General features: G+C 38.8%; 4 protein-coding genes across 6 annotated transcripts; 1 reads left to right on the top strand and 3 right to left on the bottom strand.

The window, feature by feature from the left end:
* Nucleotides 1-1,613: 1,613 nt before the first annotated feature.
* Nucleotides 1,614-3,171, bottom strand: LOC126626027 (uncharacterized). 2 transcript variants are annotated; one of them, XM_050295186.1, is made up of 2 exons: nucleotides 2,804-3,171; nucleotides 1,614-2,475 (listed from the first exon to the last, which is right to left on the bottom strand). In XM_050295186.1, exons 1-2 carry the CDS (start codon nucleotides 2,849-2,851, stop codon nucleotides 1,936-1,938), a joined length of 588 nt encoding a protein of 195 aa, XP_050151143.1. In that variant the 5' UTR covers nucleotides 2,852-3,171; the 3' UTR covers nucleotides 1,614-1,935. The 2 variants fall into 2 exon arrangements, with proteins under 2 accessions (XP_050151143.1, XP_050151144.1); XM_050295187.1 differs by lacking the exon at nucleotides 2,804-3,171 and adding an exon at nucleotides 2,563-2,796.
* LOC126626026 (C2 and GRAM domain-containing protein At5g50170) lies at nucleotides 3,052-8,622 on the bottom strand. Of its 2 annotated transcripts, XM_050295184.1 has the most exons (9): nucleotides 7,943-8,615; nucleotides 6,026-7,234; nucleotides 5,718-5,900; nucleotides 5,304-5,587; nucleotides 4,980-5,096; nucleotides 4,411-4,673; nucleotides 4,127-4,301; nucleotides 3,643-3,918; nucleotides 3,052-3,559 (listed from the first exon to the last, which is right to left on the bottom strand). In XM_050295184.1, the coding sequence occupies exons 1-9, from the start codon at nucleotides 8,292-8,294 to the stop codon at nucleotides 3,347-3,349; spliced, it is 3,072 nt and encodes a 1,023-aa protein (XP_050151141.1). In that variant the 5' UTR covers nucleotides 8,295-8,615; the 3' UTR covers nucleotides 3,052-3,346. The 2 variants fall into 2 exon arrangements, with proteins under 2 accessions (XP_050151141.1, XP_050151142.1); XM_050295185.1 differs by lacking the exon at nucleotides 3,052-3,559 and having other exon boundaries at nucleotides 3,887-4,021; nucleotides 7,943-8,622.
* Nucleotides 8,623-11,241: 2,619 nt separating this feature from the next.
* On the top strand, nucleotides 11,242-13,361 carry LOC126626029 (uncharacterized). Its single transcript, XM_050295188.1, has 2 exons — nucleotides 11,242-11,505; nucleotides 13,041-13,361. Exons 1-2 carry the CDS (start codon nucleotides 11,362-11,364, stop codon nucleotides 13,194-13,196), a joined length of 300 nt encoding a protein of 99 aa, XP_050151145.1. The 5' UTR covers nucleotides 11,242-11,361; the 3' UTR covers nucleotides 13,197-13,361.
* A 4,635-nt stretch (nucleotides 13,362-17,996) lies between these two features.
* Nucleotides 17,997-19,345, bottom strand: LOC126626030 (uncharacterized). The gene is made up of 2 exons (XM_050295189.1): nucleotides 19,077-19,345; nucleotides 17,997-18,945 (listed from the first exon to the last, which is right to left on the bottom strand). The coding sequence occupies exons 1-2, from the start codon at nucleotides 19,219-19,221 to the stop codon at nucleotides 18,341-18,343; spliced, it is 750 nt and encodes a 249-aa protein (XP_050151146.1). The 5' UTR covers nucleotides 19,222-19,345; the 3' UTR covers nucleotides 17,997-18,340.
* Nucleotides 19,346-20,925: the final 1,580 nt, after the last annotated feature.

Below are 20,925 nucleotides of genomic sequence, written 5' to 3' on the forward strand. Positions count from 1 at the left end.
GCTTCATCAAGACGAGGGAGAGAGAGAAGAAGGTTCCAGAGGTGATGGTGGTATCGTAGCTAGGTGGTTATGGTGGTGGGTGCTCACGGTGATAGAGAGGGAGAGAGAGAGATGAGAGAGTGCAGGGATAAAACGAAGAAGAAGGAGGAGGTTACGGGGAGAGCAGAGAAGAGAGAGAGACCGGGGGAAAAACAAAAAAAATTATAAGGTGGGCCCTACGGGCTCACCAATTAAGACCTTAAAACAATTTTTAAATAGAAGTGAGGTTGGGGTGTTTCATAATCACATAACATATGTTCCTAGCACTTATAAAAATTTCTCGTGCTACATGTTTGTTTACACGAATTGGAGGAGATTGAACGAGTACGTGTTTATTTACACAAATTAGAAAAGAGTGTGAATGAGTACATGATATCGTGGTCAATTGCCCCTTTTAATCAATTTAATTGCTTATCTTTTTCGCATATTGAATTAGGGATTTCCTATATAGGAACGTACTTTATTTGATTTCATATGTTCTAAGAAACGTAAGAGAAAATAAAAACTCATGTATTAACCATGTCAAGATTTACTTTCAATGATTACATGTTAGCATATTAAACATCAACAATTTAATAATTGGGTAAATCACCAAAATAATATCTGAGATTTGCATAACTCATCACTTTGGTCTCTAAGATTTCAAATCAATAAAAGCGGTCCCTGAGATTGTCCACCATCCATCATTTTGGTCATTCCGTTAAAAACTCTGTTAAGTGTCCCGAATCTCTTGGCCAAAAGTTTGGGCAATTTTCAAAGCTTCGTAACTCAACCGTTTCTTAACCAAATTCGACCCATAATATATCAAAATGAAGATAGGAAAGTGTAGAATAAGATCATATCTATTTCAAAGCCCAATGGTTGTCGGAGATGGCCGGATAATAGCCTCAAAATTGACTGGTCCGAGAGAAAACTGGAAAACTCGCCAGAAACCAGGTAAACTTTAAACGTTCATAACTTCTTCAATACTCAACGAAATCAAGTGATTCAAAAAATGAAATTCATACTTCTCGACGAGACAAAGAGAATGGTAACTTTTTTTACTGCCCGATCGCCGTGGTTTGGCCGGAAAACGCCTCAAAAGTGGCTAACTGGAGACCAAGACAGCCACTTTCGAGCCGTTTTCCGGCCAAACCACGGCGAGTTAGCCGCCAAAAAAGGTAACATTCTCTTATTTTCGTCGAGAAGTATGATTTTCGTTTTTGAATCACTTGATTTCGTTGAGTATTGAAGAAGTTATGAACGTTTAAAGTTTACCCAGTTTCCGGCGAGTTGTCAAGTTTTCACTCGGACCAGTCAACTTTGAGGCTATTTTCCGGCCATCTCCGGCAACCATTGGGCTTCAAAATAGCTATAATCTTATTCTACACTTTCCTATCTTAATTTTGATATTTTATAGGTCGAATTTGGTTAAGAAACAATTGAGTTACAAAGCTTTGAAAATTGCCCAAACTTCCGGCCAAGAGCTCCGGGTCATTAACGGAGTTTTTAACGGAATGACCAAAATGATGGATGGTGGACAATCGCAGGGACCACTTTTATCGATTTGGAATATCAAGGACCAAAGTGATGAGTTATGTAAATCTCAAAGACTATTTTGACGATTTAGCCTTTAATAATTTTTATAACTGTAAGTAAACATTTGATCATTTCCACGAATTGCTCTACAACTCAAGCAATTACGAGCATTTGCAAAATACAAAGAAGACAATCAACTCATATCACACAGAAATAAAAGAAAAGGAACAAGCTATATATCTATATTCCAATATATATGTTAATTGGCCAGCAGACTCAAAATTGCTGCACAAGCCAAACAAAGCAACAAGGCCTCCCATTTTCTTTAAGTTGAGCACAAAAACAAGCTCACTTGCAGAGGAGGTGTAGTAGAAGCAATCAACACTCCGACCCATGTCGCCGGGATAATAACCGAACTGACACTACGAGGGCCAACGCCGCTAACCACAATTTCGCAACATTGTCGTTGCAGGCGCCACAGCGAATGCCTGCGTCGCACATCATACCACATTCGTCTTCAGATTGTTTAACCCTAGGACTAACAGGGTGATCATAATTTGCCAGATGGAATTCATCAAACACATTGCTATTACTCACATCACTTGTCGCATTTACAGCATCCGTCATGTGACATTTTTCGGAGCTTGAGTTTTTACCGCGGTCTTCCTTGTCATCGTTCATCAGCACATCGATCCTGAAGGGTTCCAGACGCTGCCTCATTGCTTCCACCAGATCATCATCGTCCACAAGAGTAACTACATCGTAGTTTTCATCAATGTACGTCAGAGTAATGTCAGCAGCGGGTGGGAGGGCACAAAGGCTGCGAATTTCTCTCCGCAATCCTCCCATGTCGAGATCCAGTTCGCCATTGTTATCAACACGAGCACTGAGATGCCTCACTCTGCCGGCAGCTCTAACCTTCATCACACAACCAGTGAGATGTTAGTAGCATTCAAAACTAAGCAACCAAATAAAAACATAACACAATCTGGAAAGTCTCAGTACCCAGAAACACAATTTGCAAATTAATTTTCCCAGAAACGCAAAATTATCAATTTTATCCGACTACGGCCTGTCAAGATTTTAGAGAGACAGACAAGCGGCCCTCTACAACTCATACAGATATGATCCACACAACTTGCATCTCACAACCTACTAGCACATCATATTTTCTCCCTGATTTTCTCAGCAACCAAACAGATCAGAGCATAACAAAACCCAACAAACAAAAATCTCACATTCTTACCTTAGAGGTTCCAAAATAGCGGACATCGATGACCGCTGTGGAGGCCATCGCTCCACAGAAGGAGCGGTCAGAGAAGAATGAAGTTGGAGAAGATGATTCAGAGACTTTAAAGATTCAAAGTCTTCGCAAGCCCTCGACTTTGTGGGGTTCAAAATTCCAACTTTTTGGTGGTCCTGCTGTTCACACTTGGGCGGCAAAAAGATAATAGGAGAGACGTAATCGTAATGGCGTTTGACGGCAAAAAGTAATATTAGCAACAGTTACTCCTTATTTTTGTCAAAAATGTCTATTATTCGGTAGAAATAAAGACTTTCTACTAAATTTCAGAATGCTTGTTCTACGTTAATAAAAACAACGTTATAGGAGGATATTCCTATAACGAAAGCAGAATCTAAGAAAAAAAATATCGAAATGTCCTACATTTGGACGTACATTTCCTGGTTTGGACTGCGTTGCTGATATTGTATCGCTGTCTGGCCGAAAGCACCAAAAGAATCTGTGATCTATCTGAATGTGAATGATAGGGAGGCTAAAGAGTGTGTGTCAAAGGGAAACGTCTGGTCCCGGTGCCAAGAGAATCTCCTGCTTGACGAATTCAAATATTTCCTTGAGTCGATGGGCGAATTTCCCTACGATGTTGTGTGTGACCCTGTCCTGAAACTTTGTCCTTTTAAGCCAGAAGACCCTGACATGAACATTGCATTTACATGCATTATGAGCCATGGCAGATTTCTCGATGCGGAACCTGAGCTGAACCTGCACGATGAAGCGAATATTTGTATTAAGCGAGAATGTAGGCAATGTCAAAAGGTAGCGATTCTCAGTTTGATGTCAATTACACGAAAGTGATCCTCAAATGGAACGCCTTGCAGGGCCATAACTTCATCCACGATCCATCCTTCACCGTTTGCCAAGGGGGACTTTTCTTGTCTGCATGTAACCTCTCCTCCAAAGATCGAGACCTGGTGGTTGAACCTGTAAGATAGATGTCGTTCAAAGACATCCGGCTTTTTTGTAGGTTCCCATGCGGTAGTTACATAGTTAAGACAGCATGATTTCCCCATGATTTTATGCTCCAACTTTCCTCCCTCGAAAATTTCCATCAGAGATTTTGTCTGCGCCAACTCTAATTGTTAGTCACCCATGTTACGTTGTCAAATCGTCAACCAAGGCTATGAAGTCAGATACAATTTCACCTGAGCAAGAGTCTTCGTTTCACTAAAGAAACGAAGTTCAAAGCTGAATAACAAATCATGCAGTATAAACTCTTTAACGATTAACAAAGCAATAAAAAGGAAAAAGAGAAGATAACCAACAACTTACGTTAATAGGTAGTTCTGCAGTATAAACTTTGGACATCTTTGCATCCTCAAGGTTGAATATGGATTCAGTGTCTTCAAGCATTATGGGGATGTCTTCTTGATCAAAATGTTCTTCAGCAATTTGTGTTTTCTGGTCAGCACTAAGTGTTCTCGTTCTCCACAAGCCCATTATTGTCCTGCCAGGAAAACGTAATCAGTCATCAAATGCTTTCTACATGTATAAAGACCATGGCAAAAAGGAAATCATTTGTCTTAAACATTTATACAGTTCCCTAATACCACTACCTGCTGGCTGAATTAGACGATAAAAATGATTGGAAATGAAATTTCAGCCTGCCTTCATCGTCTTGACACCTTGCACCATGCCTTGCATCAATTCCTCGATCCTTTTTTAGAACAATGGCCAGCAAGGGGCTTCCCACAGATGATAAGGATGGGGGAAGAACTTGGATATCTTCAATATCCTCCCAAAGAAAGAAAAATTTTGTTTTGTGTCCAAACAAGCTTGAGTAAAACCCAACTATCCTTGCAGATAGAAAGAGTCGGCCCTGCAACAGCAAGTCATTGTTGCTATAATCAGATATGCGCATGCACTGAACATACATGCACACACACAAAGGCTTCATAGAAGTTAACATATAAAGTGTGCTCAACGCAGCGGAATTTGTCATTCCTCATCTAACTTATACCACACAAATAGAAGTTAACATATCTTTCTTATCCTGTATAATTGAGCTCAGAAGAACCCAGATTTAATTGGAATGCTAGAAGATCTAAAATATCTATAAATTTATTGTAATTTATTCTTTATTTTACAAGTAGTTGAATAGCATGATAGAAACCAAATATGGCACCTGTAAAGGCATTTTCCTCCTCAGGGAGCATGTAAAATCACTGATAAGAAATTCTTCTGGTGGCAACCCAAACAATTTCTGAAATGTTGAATTCCTGTGAGGCGATCGCAAATTCAACTGTCAAACCAAGCAGAGTTTTGATCAACATCTAGAGTAGAAATTAGGCTCAATTGTAGGTTTTTTTTTTTTTTTTTTTTTTGTCAAGAGAATAATGTTAAACGTGCAGCAACAAAAATATAACCTGTAAGAGGGAAACTCATGTACATAATAGTTTGGTTAACTCAAGAAGAAAAGAAAGAAGAAATCGTGACGCAAAGTCCTCACCTTCATTCCAACTTCCCTTTCCATTTTGGTCATATACTCCCTAATTGTTTCAGCTCCTTTGTTCTTGTCCAAAAAGATTCTGACGTGCAACTTTGATTGAGAAGACTGGGCAAGCTTTCCATCAAGGGAGACCCACAAATCTGCAAGTTCGGTAGCTGAGTGTTTAAGAAAATTGATCTCAGCATGTCCAAGTGATGTAGCTCGGTCAAATGGGCCATCAAAATCAAAAACTTCAACATCCAGAACTGATGGCGGTTCTTCCATAGCATCAAACTCAAGTATATCTGCATCACATTTGCAAGAAGGCATCAATAAATATATACAACAACAACAAAGCCTTTTCCCACTGAGTGGCGTCGCATCAGTAAATATATGGTTGAAAAAAAAATGGACAAAGAAGGAAAAAGTCGTCACCGTTCCATTGAGGATCACTTGTTTGAAGCTTGACAGAGCTTGCTCTTGTTTTACCATTGCAGGTGAAAACCACATAGGGATCAGAGAACCCTGATGAATGCAAGGATGCTAAGCTGTTCCCTTCAATCAAAGCAACGGTAAGAACCCATCCATCACCTTGTGCTTTGACTCCATTATCACTTCCTATTGAAAGAGACCGAACGATTGAGTAAATCCCAGGACAGTGTTAAAGATGTGACATCAAGTGTGAAGGCACTGTAGACTCGAATAGTTTAGTAAAGTTAATGCGATGCTATAAATGTGCTTACCTTTCTGCAACCTAGCTTGTACAAAGTGAAAAACCATGTTATAAACGCGCTCCAACTGAAGGATGAGAATTCCACATGTGATGAGCTCTCCAAAACTGTGTGGCAAATCAAGTCCGATAAATTCCAAGCCCTGGGGTGTACTGGGCTCACAAAGTAGAATATGAACCAGGACATACAGAACCATAAAGATAGTGGTAACTAGAGTGAAATTCCAGAAGTATTCAGTTGCCAACTTCAAATCTGATTGTTGCCCTGCCTTCGTACTTGCCAGGATATGATCCTTGTCAGACAAGTCTGTTGAATCCAGCGTTTTGAAATTCCGAGCCAGCAAGCTGGAAAACTGACCAAAACTCTCCTCAAGTCCCTGTCGAACTCCTCGTTCAATCATGCCTTTCATCATTGTGTTCTGGAGAAAGTTAATGTCCCAGGATACCACCAGGCGGGAGGATTGTTCCACTGAAGGTAGCTCTGGTCCAGACATTATCTTGTAAAGCAACTCAACCTTGAATGAATTTCCATATGGAACATCAGGTGTACTCGCACTGATTAATACAGCAAATTCCTTTCCATCTGCTATGATGTACGTTTGCTCCTCTGTGGCCTTAGCAGCCTTAACTAACTTTGAGGCAGCTTTTGTGTAGGAAACAACTCGTGTCAAACATGGCATCTCTCCGGATTTCCACGTCCAAGGCCCCTCCTGTAGATCTGTTGTCCCCTGAAGTTCTGCAAGATCTGTCCTAAACTGTGAATTTGGGGTAAAAAGAGATGCATTAAGATCATGTTGTGAAACAGCATATGCCTGATCAATAAGAATCCCTCCCAGCAGATTCTCCGGCAGTTTTTGTTCGCTTCCTCTTGACCGCATCATCTCAAGAGACTCTTTAAAGCTACAACTACTTTGATGCTCCTCCACACAATCTTCATAATCAGATACTGGAGTAGACAACTCCGAAGAATCACCTGTTTTTGAGGCTTCATCGTTCTTATGCATAAGCTTGTCCATACGTCTCACAATAGCCTTCAACAACTGTATACCACCTGGCATCTTGGAACATAAAGATTTGGAAGAAAAGACACTGTGAGTTGACATAAATGGACTGTCCACCTCATTAGGTTCCTCAAGGCTTCTATTTGAATGATCACTGAGAAGGTAATCAATGGAAGCATCATGGCCTTTTTCATGCAGAGAAAGGGTGAGAAGAATTTTCCCTGCATATGAACGGCAATGATTCAATCAATACAGAGGTCCCATTGATGCTTAAAATGCTAGAAAGGACATAATGCGCCGTAACAATGCCCGAGTCAACAACTTTGTTTGACAAACTAAAGCTTAGGCCTAAGAGGAAGACAATGCCAGTCAATTTAGTAAAAAGGCAAATTTCTTCCCTACCAGAATCTTTCCCATGATCCAATAAAAGGTGATAAACTGAAAATTACGACTCAACAGTAAGAGGAAGAAAAATATACTTCTGCAGAACTACTCAGTGCTACTGAAATACACCACAAATGTCTCTACTAAATACAGAGCACATACCTTGATCATCTGATTGAATTCAGAACAACATAGAAAAATCCAAAGCTTTACATATTTTTATTTCCTTATGATGTGAGGCATAGAAATTCGCATGACGGATAGACAATCATCACCCTCGAACCAAACTAATGTACACAATAAGAAAATGAACAATCTTGTCTAGAGCAGCAAAACTGCATTAGGGTCAGATGAGATGCTACCCTGGCACCACCCCCCCTCAGAAAATGACTATAATCGGCCGTTAATCTTCAAATAGTCAAAACAAATGATATTTTTATACCAAAATAAATAAATAAATGGAGAAAAAGTGTGCAGAAATCATTTCCCTCTCGAAAACGCGCTACTGAAACAAACCGGAACAACAGACATAAAAGTTCACTAACCACAATCTTTGCTAATGAACTTCCCAGTCCTGGGACTTTCAAGAGCATACCAAGCCGGAGGCAAGGTGCAAGTACTCTCAGCAGCAACAGACGAAACCGGAATCGAAACCCGACCCACCAACTCAGACCCGCCATAGAACAAGCCAGACTGCTCCTCATCCTGGTGACACACAGACACCACAAGCTCCTCATTCACATCATGCACCCCGAAAACAAACTCCTCATTCCAAACCGGGTTGGTGGTACTTCTCAAAACCCGGGTCTTGGACTTGTGCCTCCGCACCTGGAGTTTCACGTACGACTCCCTCACGGGCAAGTCCTGAGCTTCCATCACGTAGACGTAAAGCCTCATGGTCTGCTGGTTCTACAGGACTTTCGTCAAACAGTTGGTAGGCGACAAAACGGAGGAGATGGGTGCGATTAAAACTACGAAATGGGTTCTAGTGGGGTTGGAAAATGGAGAAATGGGAGGATACTTAAGGAGGAGGAGGAAGTGTGAGTCAGAGGCCATTAGAAAACGTGGAAGCCGAAGAATACGGACACGATGGCAGTGAGAAGAAAATAAGAGAATACTGTGACGAGGCTGGGTGAGTCGGTCTTGCCCTTGGAGAAAGGAAGGTCGAATGGTATGGGTGCGGAAGTTTTTGAAAGGAAGCCGCAATGATACGTAACGTTACTAATTTTCATCTCGTATACGAGCAAACGATGGAGTTGATACGTGCGTATGAAATAGAGAAATGTTAAACTAACTTTTTTAAAATAGGACTCTTCATGGATTTCCGCTCCCTTATGTTTTTTGTACAAAATTTTATAATATTAGCACTGAAATTGACTTTAAAATTGTAAAGCGGTAAAGAATCCATAAAGAATCTCACTTTTGAAAGAGTTCTTAACATTTTTCCGTGAAATATGATATGTAATGAATAAATACATGTGTTATAATATAAGTGAACAATACGACAGTAACAGAAAAAGTATTTGTGAGTTTTGTATTCTTTCTATTCTTCTAGTGTTCAGTGAGGATTTGATTCCCCAAAGTATGATGTTTTAGAGGCTTTTGAGAGTGAGATTAGGCTGAATTACCAAATAAACAAAGGAGATTAGTGACAGAGTTTGGGACCACTTTGCTTGTGCTCATGGCTTTTTGAGGAATCTAAACTTTGTGTTTGTTCATTGGCACTGTCAACATGTATGCGTAGACTTTGAAGCAATTTAGGTTGAACGTGCAAAAGTGGAAGCTTTGTTTTTGTACATCAGGATTCTTCTAGTAATCTGTGAACTTATGAACAAGATACTATTATCTGTATCATCCTTCTAATAGAAGTAGCACTACACTTATCATCTTGTGCCATTATTTGTATCATCATTCTAATATTAGTAGGCCACCAACACATGTAGATCGCATCTCTATTAGAGAGACGGTACAAATAGTATTTTGAATGTTTATTAAAAAAATTCTACACTTACCATACTTTTCATACCACATTCATACCATCTTTTAATGAACATACATGTGTTTGTGAATCGTACCTCTATTAAAAACGTGATACAAATGTGATATAAAAATATGGTAAGAGCAGTATTTTTAAAAGAAACAAGGACCAAACATGTGTCCTCCCTTGTCTTTAGTTGAGGTCGGCACAATCTCTCTTGATCTATTCCCTCTCTCCCACCCCGTATTTCTCTTATCTTTTAGTTATCTCTATCTCCTTCGTGTGGTCGCTCTTCATCTTTGGCGAGAAAGTCTTCATGTTGTGATTATTCTCTAACAGAAAAACTTTTGCAACGGCTATGGCCATTGCTCAAAATTATATCTTTGAGTGTGGGTTGTTGTTTAAAGTAGATCAATGGTGGTTTTTGGGTTTTTTATGTGCAGGACAAATTCTATGAGAGGAAGGTAGATAATGTTGGAAGTTTTGAGACTCTTGTCCCACATTGGTGAAAACAAGATTCCAAATTACCTTTATATATGTTTTGTCTTCTACAATATTAGTTATGTGTTGGACCACTTGAAATGGGAATTGAGGCTTGGGCCACCATTTCTGTGGATTGGGTTTGATGATTATACCATAAATTAATATTAATTAATATTAATTAGTTTTAATTTTGAATTAAGTTTTTAATTAAATTAATTAAAAATGTTGTGATTAAAGATACAACCTTTTGTAGAGAGTTGTAAAGCTTCAGATACATCCAAAAGGTATTTGAAGAGGTATGAAAGAGCCTATATAACTGGAGTCCTCAGTTCATCATCCATCATCTTTTCTTCTTCCTTTTCTTCTGTACAAACTTTCCAGAAAGAGTAAACACACAAAGCAATTCGCTAGAATTCTATAATCCAGTGCGGGTTGTAAGATTAGGTAGTTGTATCCTGGTCGAGCAGACGTTATAGAACCACAAGCACAAGAGTAGAACAGAATTACTGTTCAAAGGACATAGCTTTTACGCTAGCCTCTACCTTCTGTAATCAAGTTAGTACTGTTGATATTCTTATATTAATATCTGTATTTATTGTATACTTTTCATTCTGTATAGCAAGTACTTTTTGTGAAATAAAATTGTGAATTTCAAGTTATGTTTATTTCTGTTATATTGTTTATTTCTGAATTGTTCTCCAACAGATAATTGTTTGAGGTGATTCATAGCAAGAGTTCTTTGCCGGAAAGAGATTTTATCCGGATCTCTTCCACCAAGATCATCGGATCAAGTGATCTGAACCTTTGAAATTTCATCGAACGACCAAAATTATTATAGTTTTTAAGGGACCAAAACAGGTGGACCGTTAGATGAAATTTCAAAAGTTCGGATCACTTGATCCGATGACTTTGGTAGAAGGATCTGGAGAGAATCTCTTTCCTTCTTTGCCAACTATTATATATATAATCATCAAAGGTTGATGCAGTATTTCCTTTAAGAGTTCGTCTTTCAGTGGCTAAAGAATTGAATCATATTCACGATGATTATATAATTCAGTTTAAAAAAAAAAAAAATGTTAGTGAGACTAAATTTTTATGTCGTTTGTAGAGCATATGATGTGTGGATTGATGGTTGGACTTTTGTTTCAATGATTTAAAAGAGTCCATGCATCAATTGTCAAATTATGTGAAATCAATTTTTAGTAAAAATCCAAGTAGATCTTGAAAAAAACAGTTTAATTGCTTTCTGTGAGAAACACATATCTGATTTAAAAGAGTCCATGCATCAATTGTCAAATTATGTTTAATTAATTTCATCAAAAGCGTTTTCAGTTAGTTTAAAAATGCGGAGTTTACAAAAAACTAAGTGGTGTCACGTGGGTCTCACATGTTCTCTTCATACCTCACCCAGCAAACAGAAGAGAGAGATACCCAGTCGAACAGGTCCTCTCCCTCCACGGTCACTGAAGTTTGTACGGAAGCGCTCTGTTCAGAGAGAGAAGAATGTTACAGTTCCCGGGGTTCATGAAACAGTACCCATGGTCAACAAGGACCATTCCGACGTCGTTTTTGCTTCCAGCCCAATGGCCCCAACCCCACAGCGAGGAGCTCCTCCTCGCCATGGAGGAGTCCGATTTCGAAGAGAAGGTACTTTCCGATACTACAAATTTTCCTATTTTCCCATTTGCATGTCTAATTTTACTTTATGCATATGTACGAATTGCCCCTGATTTCAAGCTAATTGAAATTTTAATCCAAAGAACAAAGAGGGAAATGCTCCAATGGCTGGAAATTTTGAAAAAAAGGACCCTAATTTGAAAGTTTGAAGCCTAATGAATTCTAATTTTGAAAAAAAGGACCGTAATTTTGTGAAATTGTAACTAAAGTAACCATTTTTATTGTAATCACCATTTGAATTGGCGTAATGTGAAATATTTGGATTTTGGAGGATAGAGTAATTTCCTCTTTTCTTTTGTGCTAGTTTTCGTGGGAATTCTTAGTAGGGTAAGAAATTATTGTAAAGCTTTGAAAGTTTTTGTTTGGTTACTTGGGTGCACCTTGTTGAAAGTTCCTTCTTTTAGTGCTCTAAAATTCGAAACGATTCGGTTTTTATTCCTGTAAGCTGTGTGAGCTCTACTGATGATCAGATTTGTATTACGAAATGTTTATTTTGGTCACATTTTTCGTCTGTTGGTGTAAGAGCTAGGTTAAGTTATGAAAAACTAAGAAAGTTGGATTATTTTGAGACTTGTTAGCCTTGATGCCTGTTTACTGGATTCAAATTCTTGTTGCTATGTATGTCTCGTTCGGAGTCTGTAATTCTCCATTTTGAATCTGAATGTTATGTGTTGGTGCTGGTGCTGGTGAATCATGTCACTCCTGTGGGGGAAGGGCAAAAGACGGCATCCCAACATAGCATTAGAATCCACCAGCTAGAAGACTGGACACTACTCGATGATATTTTCATTAATTCGATAAGGGAGTCAAAGTTGTAGGTTTTTGAAGTGAGAGAGACCTCCAGGTTTCGGGATTCCAATAATAGAAGTGAGTTTCGTTTAACACATGTGCGAGTTACATGAGTCCCTGACCTTAGGAATTCACAGAAATTAGGTTTGCATTTTGGTGTAAATTTTCATCATGATGTGCTAATTCAAATTATTGTGAGTTAGAGCCTGCTTGAAAAGTGTAACAAACCAAAAGGGTGGACCTATGTTTTCGACATTTTATTATTGCATCCAAGTTTTATGCCTATCAGAGTAAACAAAACCTCGAGGAAAAGGACTAGTCGAGTAATTTGAATTTTGAAGTGTATTCTTTATACGACAGAACACCTTGATGGCTTCAGCGATATCTTATCTAAGCGAACTGGGTTTCTTACCCTGGTTTCCAGTAGCTATTCTATCTTTTGAGAAAAAGATTTTGCTTAAATCTAGAGATCGCTAGGGTTTGGAATTAAGTGGGACAGCCTAGTTCTTCCGAGAGTTGGGTGCAATCCCAAATGATATACCTCAAGTCGCCTGGAGACGATAATATAAGTTTAGGCACATTTTTGCAGTTTGTTGGATCCGTGTGTCTTTTTAAGTATCTAGGAACTACATTTGAGGGCACTTATCTTCCTTTTCTTCTTTATGTTGGCTTACTACCATTAGCATTTATAATTTCTTACGAGGTAATTTTTGCAGTGCAACGAAATCAGAAAGAGTAGCAGCAGCATGGCTGTGATTGGGAAAACCGCTGTCGACAACGATAAAGAAGACTACGACAATGATCCCGACGATGACGACGTAGACAATGCAGAGGACTCCGAGGGGGAAGAGTTTGAGCAGGAAACCAGTTGAAATTGCTGACTACCCTCGTTCTGTTTCTGTTTGGACGGCCACAAACCTACATCGAATGCGGCTTTTAAGTTCTTTACGCGTATCGTCATACATTATCTTAAACAAATTTGCTGAACTGTGCCACTTCTCTCTATGGATAAACATAAAGCTTGTGCCTTTTGTGTTTCTCTGTCCTCTTTCATGGTCCTTAATTAGTACTAAAACATATCCGTACTCTTGCTTGTGAAAAAGAAAAAGAAAAAGGAAAAGAGACCATTCAAGAAGGTAGTGTCTTCCACTTACGAGCCGTTCAGACCTTTTTACTTTAGGATAAGAACTTACATGAACCGAGTTTGTTGCTACGTGGCGTCTTGTATCCAATAATACATTGACGAGTGCAAGCTTTTCTTCACATGATAATATATTATTAAAATGGACATCATGTGACGGTGGACTCATTTTATATAAGTTGCTCCCTAAGTTTAAAGATATGTACTAAAGATATTGTTAATATGTGTTATTGGAGTTTCAATGGATTAGGTAGATGGGCAGCTCCCGGAAATTTGATTTTTGTTGCCCTTGCCGAGAGGCGTTGGAGGATGTTGGTCCAACAATTGCGGATGAATTTCAAATCCGTATTCGAAACGGTATGTTCCGAGTTCAATTACTAACGCTGGTAAACACGCAATGGTGGTCAGAACGAGACTAAAATATGAGTCTTCCCGGCAACAGACTATCATGACAAAACCGTAAGATGATCTTTTTTGTATAAAATAGGTAAATTGCTTAGATTGAATTTTTCTTTGCAAGAATTATAATACTTAAAAAAATAGACAGTTTAGATTGCTGTAAAACAACGTCGAGCCGGCTCCTAAAACTTCTCCATTCTTTAGTTATCACTTCCTTTGAAACTATTCGTTAAGTCAAATAGCTCAAATTAGTCTATTTTCCTTTATGCATATATACGAATTGCCCCTGATTTCGAGCTAAGTGAAATTTCAATCCAAATGACAAAGAGGGAAATGCTCCAATGGCTGGAGATTTTGAAAAAAAGGAGCCCTGATTTGAAGTTTTGAAGGCTAATGAAGTCTAATTTTGAGAAAAAAGGACCCTAATTTTGTGAAATTGTAACCAAAGTAACAAATTTTATTTTATTTTAGGGGTGTGCTATCCACACATCCCATTTTACTTCTCACATACCCTTAATAATTTATGTCCGTTGGTCTTTTTCAATTCATCCGATCGGACGACCGAAAATTAAAAATGTGTGTGAGAAGTAAAATAGGATGTGTGGATATCACACCCTTTATTTTATTTATTTTATCACCATTTGATTTGGAGGATCGAGTTATTTCCTCTCTTTTCTTTTGTGCTAGTTTTTGTGGGAAATTCTTCGTAGGGTAAGATATGCTTGTAAAGCTTCGAAAGATTTTGTTTGGTTTACTTGGATGCACCTTGTCGAAAGCTCCTTCTTTTGGTGGTCCAAAATTTGAAACGTTTCGGTTTTTAATCCTACAGGCTGTGTGAGCTCTACTGATGATCAGTTGGTGCTCCAAAATTCAAAACGTTTCGGTTTTTAATCCTATAAGCTGTGTGAGCTCTACTGATGATTACGAAACGTTTGTTTTGGTCACATTTGTTGTCTGTAGGTGTAAGAGCTAGGTTAAGTTATGGAAAACTAAGAAAGTTGGATTATTTTGAGACTTGGTAGCCTTAATGCCTGTGTACTGGATTCAAATTCTCGTTGCTATGTATGTCTCGTTCGGAGTCTGTAATTCTCCGTTTTGATTCGGAACATTATATGTTTGTGGCGGCGAATCATGCCACTCCTGTGGGGAAGGACAAAGGACAGCATCCTAACACAGCATTAGAATCCAGCAGCTGGAAGAACGGGCACTACTCAATGATTTTTTTCGTTAATTCTGTAAGGGAGTCCAAGCTTTAGGTCCTTGAAGTGAGAGAGACCTCATGGTTTCGGGATTCCGGTAAGAACTTTTTTTGCTTAAATCTAAAGATAAAGAAGGTTTAGAATAAGTGGGAGGATGCCCGGAAGGCAAGCAAATGCCTCATGGGGGAGAGCCTCGTTCTTCCGAGAGTCGGGTGCAATGCCAACTGGTATACCTTAAGTCGCCTGGAGACGATAAGTGAAGGCACATTTTTGCAGTTTGTCGGATCTGTGTGCATTTCTAAGTGTCTTCAAACTACAGTTACATTTTTATATCATTATACTACTGTGTTTTAGTACAAAACCAAGCGCAATGGCGTTCTAGGATTCACATAGCCGACCCCACTTAGCAGGAAAATGCTTTATTGTTGTTCTTGTTGTATACTACTGTGTTTTAGCACTTATCTTTCTGTTCTTCTTTAAGTTGGCTTCTTATGAGGTAATTTTGCAGTGCAATGAAATCAGAGAGAGTAGCAGCAGCATGGCTGTGATTGGGAAAACCGCTGTCGACAACGATAAAGAAGACTACGACAATGATCCAGACGATGACGATGTAGATAACGCAGAGGACTCCGAGGGGGAAGAGATTGAGCAGGAAACGAGTTGAAATTGCTGACAACCCTCACTCCGTTTCTGTTTGGACGGCCACAAACCTACATCGAATGCGGCTTTTAAGTTCTTTACGCGTATCGTCATGCATTATCTTATACAAATTTGCTGAACTGTGCCACTTCTCTCTATGGATAAAGATAAAGCTTGTGCCTTTTGTGTTTCTCTGTCCTTTTTTATGGTCCTTAATTGATACTAAAACATATCCGTACTCTTGCTTGTGAAAAACAGAACGAGGAAAAGAGAGAATTCAAAGTAGTGTCTTCCACATATGAGCCGATCAGATCTTTTAACTTTAGGATGACTTATATGGAACGAGTTTACTGCTACGTGGCATTCTGTATCTAATATACATTGACAAGTGTAAGTTTTTCTCCACATGACAATGTTTTATTAATTAGGACGCCACGTGGTGGTGAACTCATTTCATGTAAGTTGCTTTCTAAGTTTAGAGATGTACTAAAGCTATTGTTAGTATGTGTTAATGGAGTTTCAATGGATTGGGTAGATGGGCAGCTCCCGGAAATTTGATTTTTGTCGCCCTTGCGGGGAGGGGTTGGAGGACGTTGGTGATAAAATTTGATTTGTTGCAGTTATTTAGTATTATGGTGTGGTACTTTTTTATATGTAAGTGACGGATCTTAAGTTTAAATCGCATTGATGATAAGTATCATACCAATTATTCCTAAAAATAACGGAACAAACATGGGATCATTGACTGCTCAAGATATCTACTCTTGGTTTAGTGTTTGTTTTGACAAAGCTGATCAGGTAGATGATACCTATATGTTGGCCAACTCCATACTTTATCTAAACAATCAAAACCAAGTTTCAATCCATATTATTACCTGTACAAAATTTTATCCCAAACCAAATGTGATTGAGACAAATCACCTCGAGGTGATCTAATAGTTGGAGACGAATTCCAAATCCGTGTTTCACACGGTACGTCCTGAGTTCAATTACTGGCTCTGGTAAATCACTCTATGATGGCTAGGATGAGGCTAAAATGTGAGTCTTCCCGACTCCATAAGGATGGATTGTCGTGAACAAAGCCACCAAATGGTCTCTTTTGGATCAAACAGGTAAATTGCTTAGATTGAATTTTTCTTTGCAAGAATTGTATTTGAATATATATTCAAAAAATAGACAGTTTAGATTGTTGTAAAAACAGTGTTTAAAAAATTGGGTAGAAATATGTAAATTTATGAAAATATCTACGAATATATCGATATCAGTTGCTTTTGATGGAAATTATGGAAATTTAAAATGAAACTTTAGGGATTGTCAAATATTGATTTGGACGAAATATAAACGTTTCTTCCATATTTAACAAATGTGTCAGAAATATAATCGATATACGTCGATTTTAACGTAAACTTAGAATTTCTTTTATGTAAGTGAAATTTTGACTTTACCCTGCCATTTCTATATATTTCTCTGATTTTATGGATATTAGAAATATCGACCCCATCGAAAAAATTTTAAACTCTCCGTAAAACAATGTAGAGCCAGCTCTGAAAGCTTGTCCATTCTTTGGTCAAATGACTTCTTGTTTTAGTATTTTAAAAGTGGAGTGGTGTGTCTCTAGAAGCCACCCAAAGGTTACTTCAAGCTCACAAAATTATAAGTTCAGACTCGAGACTTGACCACGAAGCATCCACTACTTAGTCCTTATCCCTTTTAATACTCATTCCTCCTCCTCAGGAGGACCCAACTGGCCAGCCCTCCACCCAAGTTTGAAAAAGTATATTCGCTTTTGGCTTCTCGCATGTTCTTTCTAATTTTTATATTATTAGTCGGCATCAACCTGGAAGGTTCATCTCTTAATTATCATTAGTTATTAATCCCATGTTAAGGGCCGTATTAGGAGTCTTAATTATCATTAATTATTAATTCCATTTTAAATCATGTTTTAGTGTACCAGTAATACGGCTCGGTACAACAAATGTAATAAAATAATTGGTTACAAACTTAAAAAGAAGTTCCAACCAATTATATTATGACACTTAACGTACCAAACCGTGTTTCCAGAACACTGCAAAATTTCTCATATTATGGATCCTAATTAATCATCACTAAATCTAAAGACCAGGCTGGCCGTCCTTATAATTTCAAGGCATATGCGTTTGGGAATATTCCTCACGGGCCCGCAGCCAAAACGACATCTGGTTCACATGCGAAACGCAAGCACCACCTGCAAACATAAAAGGAAAAGAAAAAATAATTAGCACACAAAAATACAAATATTAACATGAACAACGAAATAGAGTAACAGAAACGTTACGTGTCAACGGCGAACCGACTTTAATTGGACTATTTTGTCCGGTAGAAAACAGTAACGCACTACGTGGCACGTAGGGAGGGACGCGCTGAATTAACGGCGACAAACGGTATCCAAACGATAAAAGTGGTACCGTGATTGACGGCGCCACAAATTTCAAGCACTACTATATTTTTCTTTGCCATTATATACGACTTCGAAAAATATGTATAAAAAAATAAAAAAAATTAAATGAAGAAAAAAAAAATCCTTCATTCCAAAACGCAATCACAAAATTTCACCCTCTGTATATGTTTTTTAAAATATATTTTTGATTAATTACGTCATCTATGTCCTCTGTGTGAAGCTCCTTCCATACGACATGTCGCATTGGGGAACGTGAGGATGATGGTGGTAGTGAGGATGATGGTGGTAGTGACGATACTGCTGGTAATGATGAACATACGACATGTCGCAGGGGCCACTCCTCTGACTCTGAGGCTGGAGATGGCAAGGATAGTAGCAGACTCGTCCGGACCCTCGCTGATGCCCGGCGGGGTATCTAGCCGGCGGCGAAGCGTACCGTTTCGGTGGCGAGACTTGCGGCGAAACGTAGCGCCTCGGTGGCGAGACTTGAGGCGAAACGAACCGTTGCGGGGGCGAAACTCGAGGCGAATCAGCGGATGAGAAGAGCGATTTCGAAGGGGACGAGTCGCCGCCGCTCGTAGCAGTGGACATCGGAGGCGAGATTTGCTTCAGGGACTTCGGCGGCGAGAGAATGGCTCTGATCTTCAGAGAATGAGGGGGAGAAGAAGCTCGACCGTACTCTTCTATGATATTCGCCAAATCCTCGTCGGACTTGACGGAAATCAAGGTCTCCAAGTCTCCATTCGGCAACGGACACCGCAATTCAACAGAATAGCCACACAACTCCGCAAGCTTCACCATTAGCTCTGAACACACAAAAAAAAAAATCGAAATCAGCATCGAAATTGAAACGAAGCAACTGGAATCGGGTCCAAATTTTCAAGAAATTAAGCAAGAATCGAAAGAAAAAGATCGAATCGGAGACGATCGAACGCACCTGTATACGTAATGGATGAATCGACGGAGAGGACGCGATTGTGGCCGCCGACGTACCGGAGCGTGCCGTCGGAGTGGCGAGGGAGGATTTTTCCGCCATAGCTGCAGAGGAGTTTTAACGGTTCAGGTGCTTTGTTGAGGCCCATGGCTTTCAGACTGTTTTGGTGGTTAGAGAGAGAAAGCTACCGCTTGGTTAGAGAGAGAAAGAGAGAGCTGCGAGAGGGAGACGAGAGAGAAGGGGCTTTGGAGGAGGAGAGGTGCTTGAGGGTTCAAACCTCAGAGAGTGAATTTGTAGAATATTTATAGGTGGGGAGGAGTGGCGGTGACGTCAGCGAGAGGCCCACACGCAAAGCAAGGAAGGAGCACTCATTGTTGCGGTTGCTTCCTCTAATTATAATTCCTAGTCGTGATTGGAAATGTAATTAGTAGTAAATTAGTAATTAGGGTTGCTGTTGAATTTCGCTGATCTATTCTTTTTCCCTTCTCATTCAATGGAGTGGGCCTCACCGGGACCATTTAGGTGGCATCACGAAAAATAAAGTTTCTAATTTTTTTTTTTTAATTTTTTTTTTGAAAAGGAAAAGGGGAAGGCGGTTAGATTTGATTCGGATGTCACCCCAAAGTCCAAAAGGAATCATAATTAAATATTAGTAATCTACTAATCTGTAGTTAATTTAGACAGTTTGGTTTCAATCTTTTCACTTTTTTGTAGTACAAGCGATCGTAAGAGACGGATAAATCGAATCCAATACGCAATATTAAGATTTGCATTATTCTGCTTCCAAATGTGTACATCGTTTAATCAATTTGCCTCCAGAATCTTCCAATTTAATCCCGACCAAGAATAACGTTGCTTTTTAAGCATAAATAGGTGCATTTTTTTTCTTTTTGGTCAAATATAGGTGCAGGTTTGAGCATTGATCGTGTACATATTGTGTTACCATAATTAATCAGTCATTAATTAAACTTAATGAATGGTAAAAGAAAATAACTTTAGCTGCAAGCTTGTTATTTCGGGTGTCTAGGTTGATGACATCATTTCCATGATATATATAGACAATTGGTGATGTGACTTAAAGAAGTAAACATAAGATGTTGACAAAACTTAATCATAATCGTTCAAATATAAAAACTTAATGGGTAGTGTCTTTACTCTTTGTCTTTGTCTTTCTAGAAAAATATAAACACAAAATGTTGACGTGACTCAATCGTACTCGTTCAAAATATAGAAACTTAATGGGTAGTACAAAAAATAAATCCACTGCAGTGGTGAAAGAACAAATAATTTGCTTTTGGATCATTCAAAATTTCAAAGAGTTGGACACTCCACGAAAGGTCCCATAGAAAGAATTACAAATGTTTTGATTTGGATTTGGCTTTCTATACATGTCTAGAAATCCAGTGGAATTCTCCAAGTAACCATCATATCTCCAAAACCCTAGAAGATCATTTCAGTTCAAATATCAAACGTCATACCAACTTCTTGTGTGAAAATTTAAGGTGGATGAAAAGAAAAGGAGTTTTCACATTCCTTTTGCTTATAAAGAGAAGCGAAACAAGTTTACTGTTATAGTGACGCTTCTCAGGAGGTTGGCTGCCTATCCTAGATCTTCTCATTTTCAAGAAGATCCCCGCTCTATCTTGTTTAGTATCAAGGTGATTCTCAGGCCATTAATACATGGCTATAAAAGTACACAACTATCTCGACATCGATATTTTTATTAGTAGCTATATGCCACGATGTTAGTGAAGGTTCCATACATGCATGGAAGTCAGTTTTAGGGGGGGAGCGAAGTGTTTGGTCGTACAGGACTCCAAAATTTAAGGGGATCCCATAAAACTTTTGTTAT

The sequence above is a fragment of the Malus sylvestris genome, chromosome 6, assembly GCF_916048215.2.
Source record: "Malus sylvestris chromosome 6, drMalSylv7.2, whole genome shotgun sequence".
NCBI classification, from domain to species: Eukaryota; Viridiplantae; Streptophyta; class Magnoliopsida; order Rosales; family Rosaceae; genus Malus; species Malus sylvestris.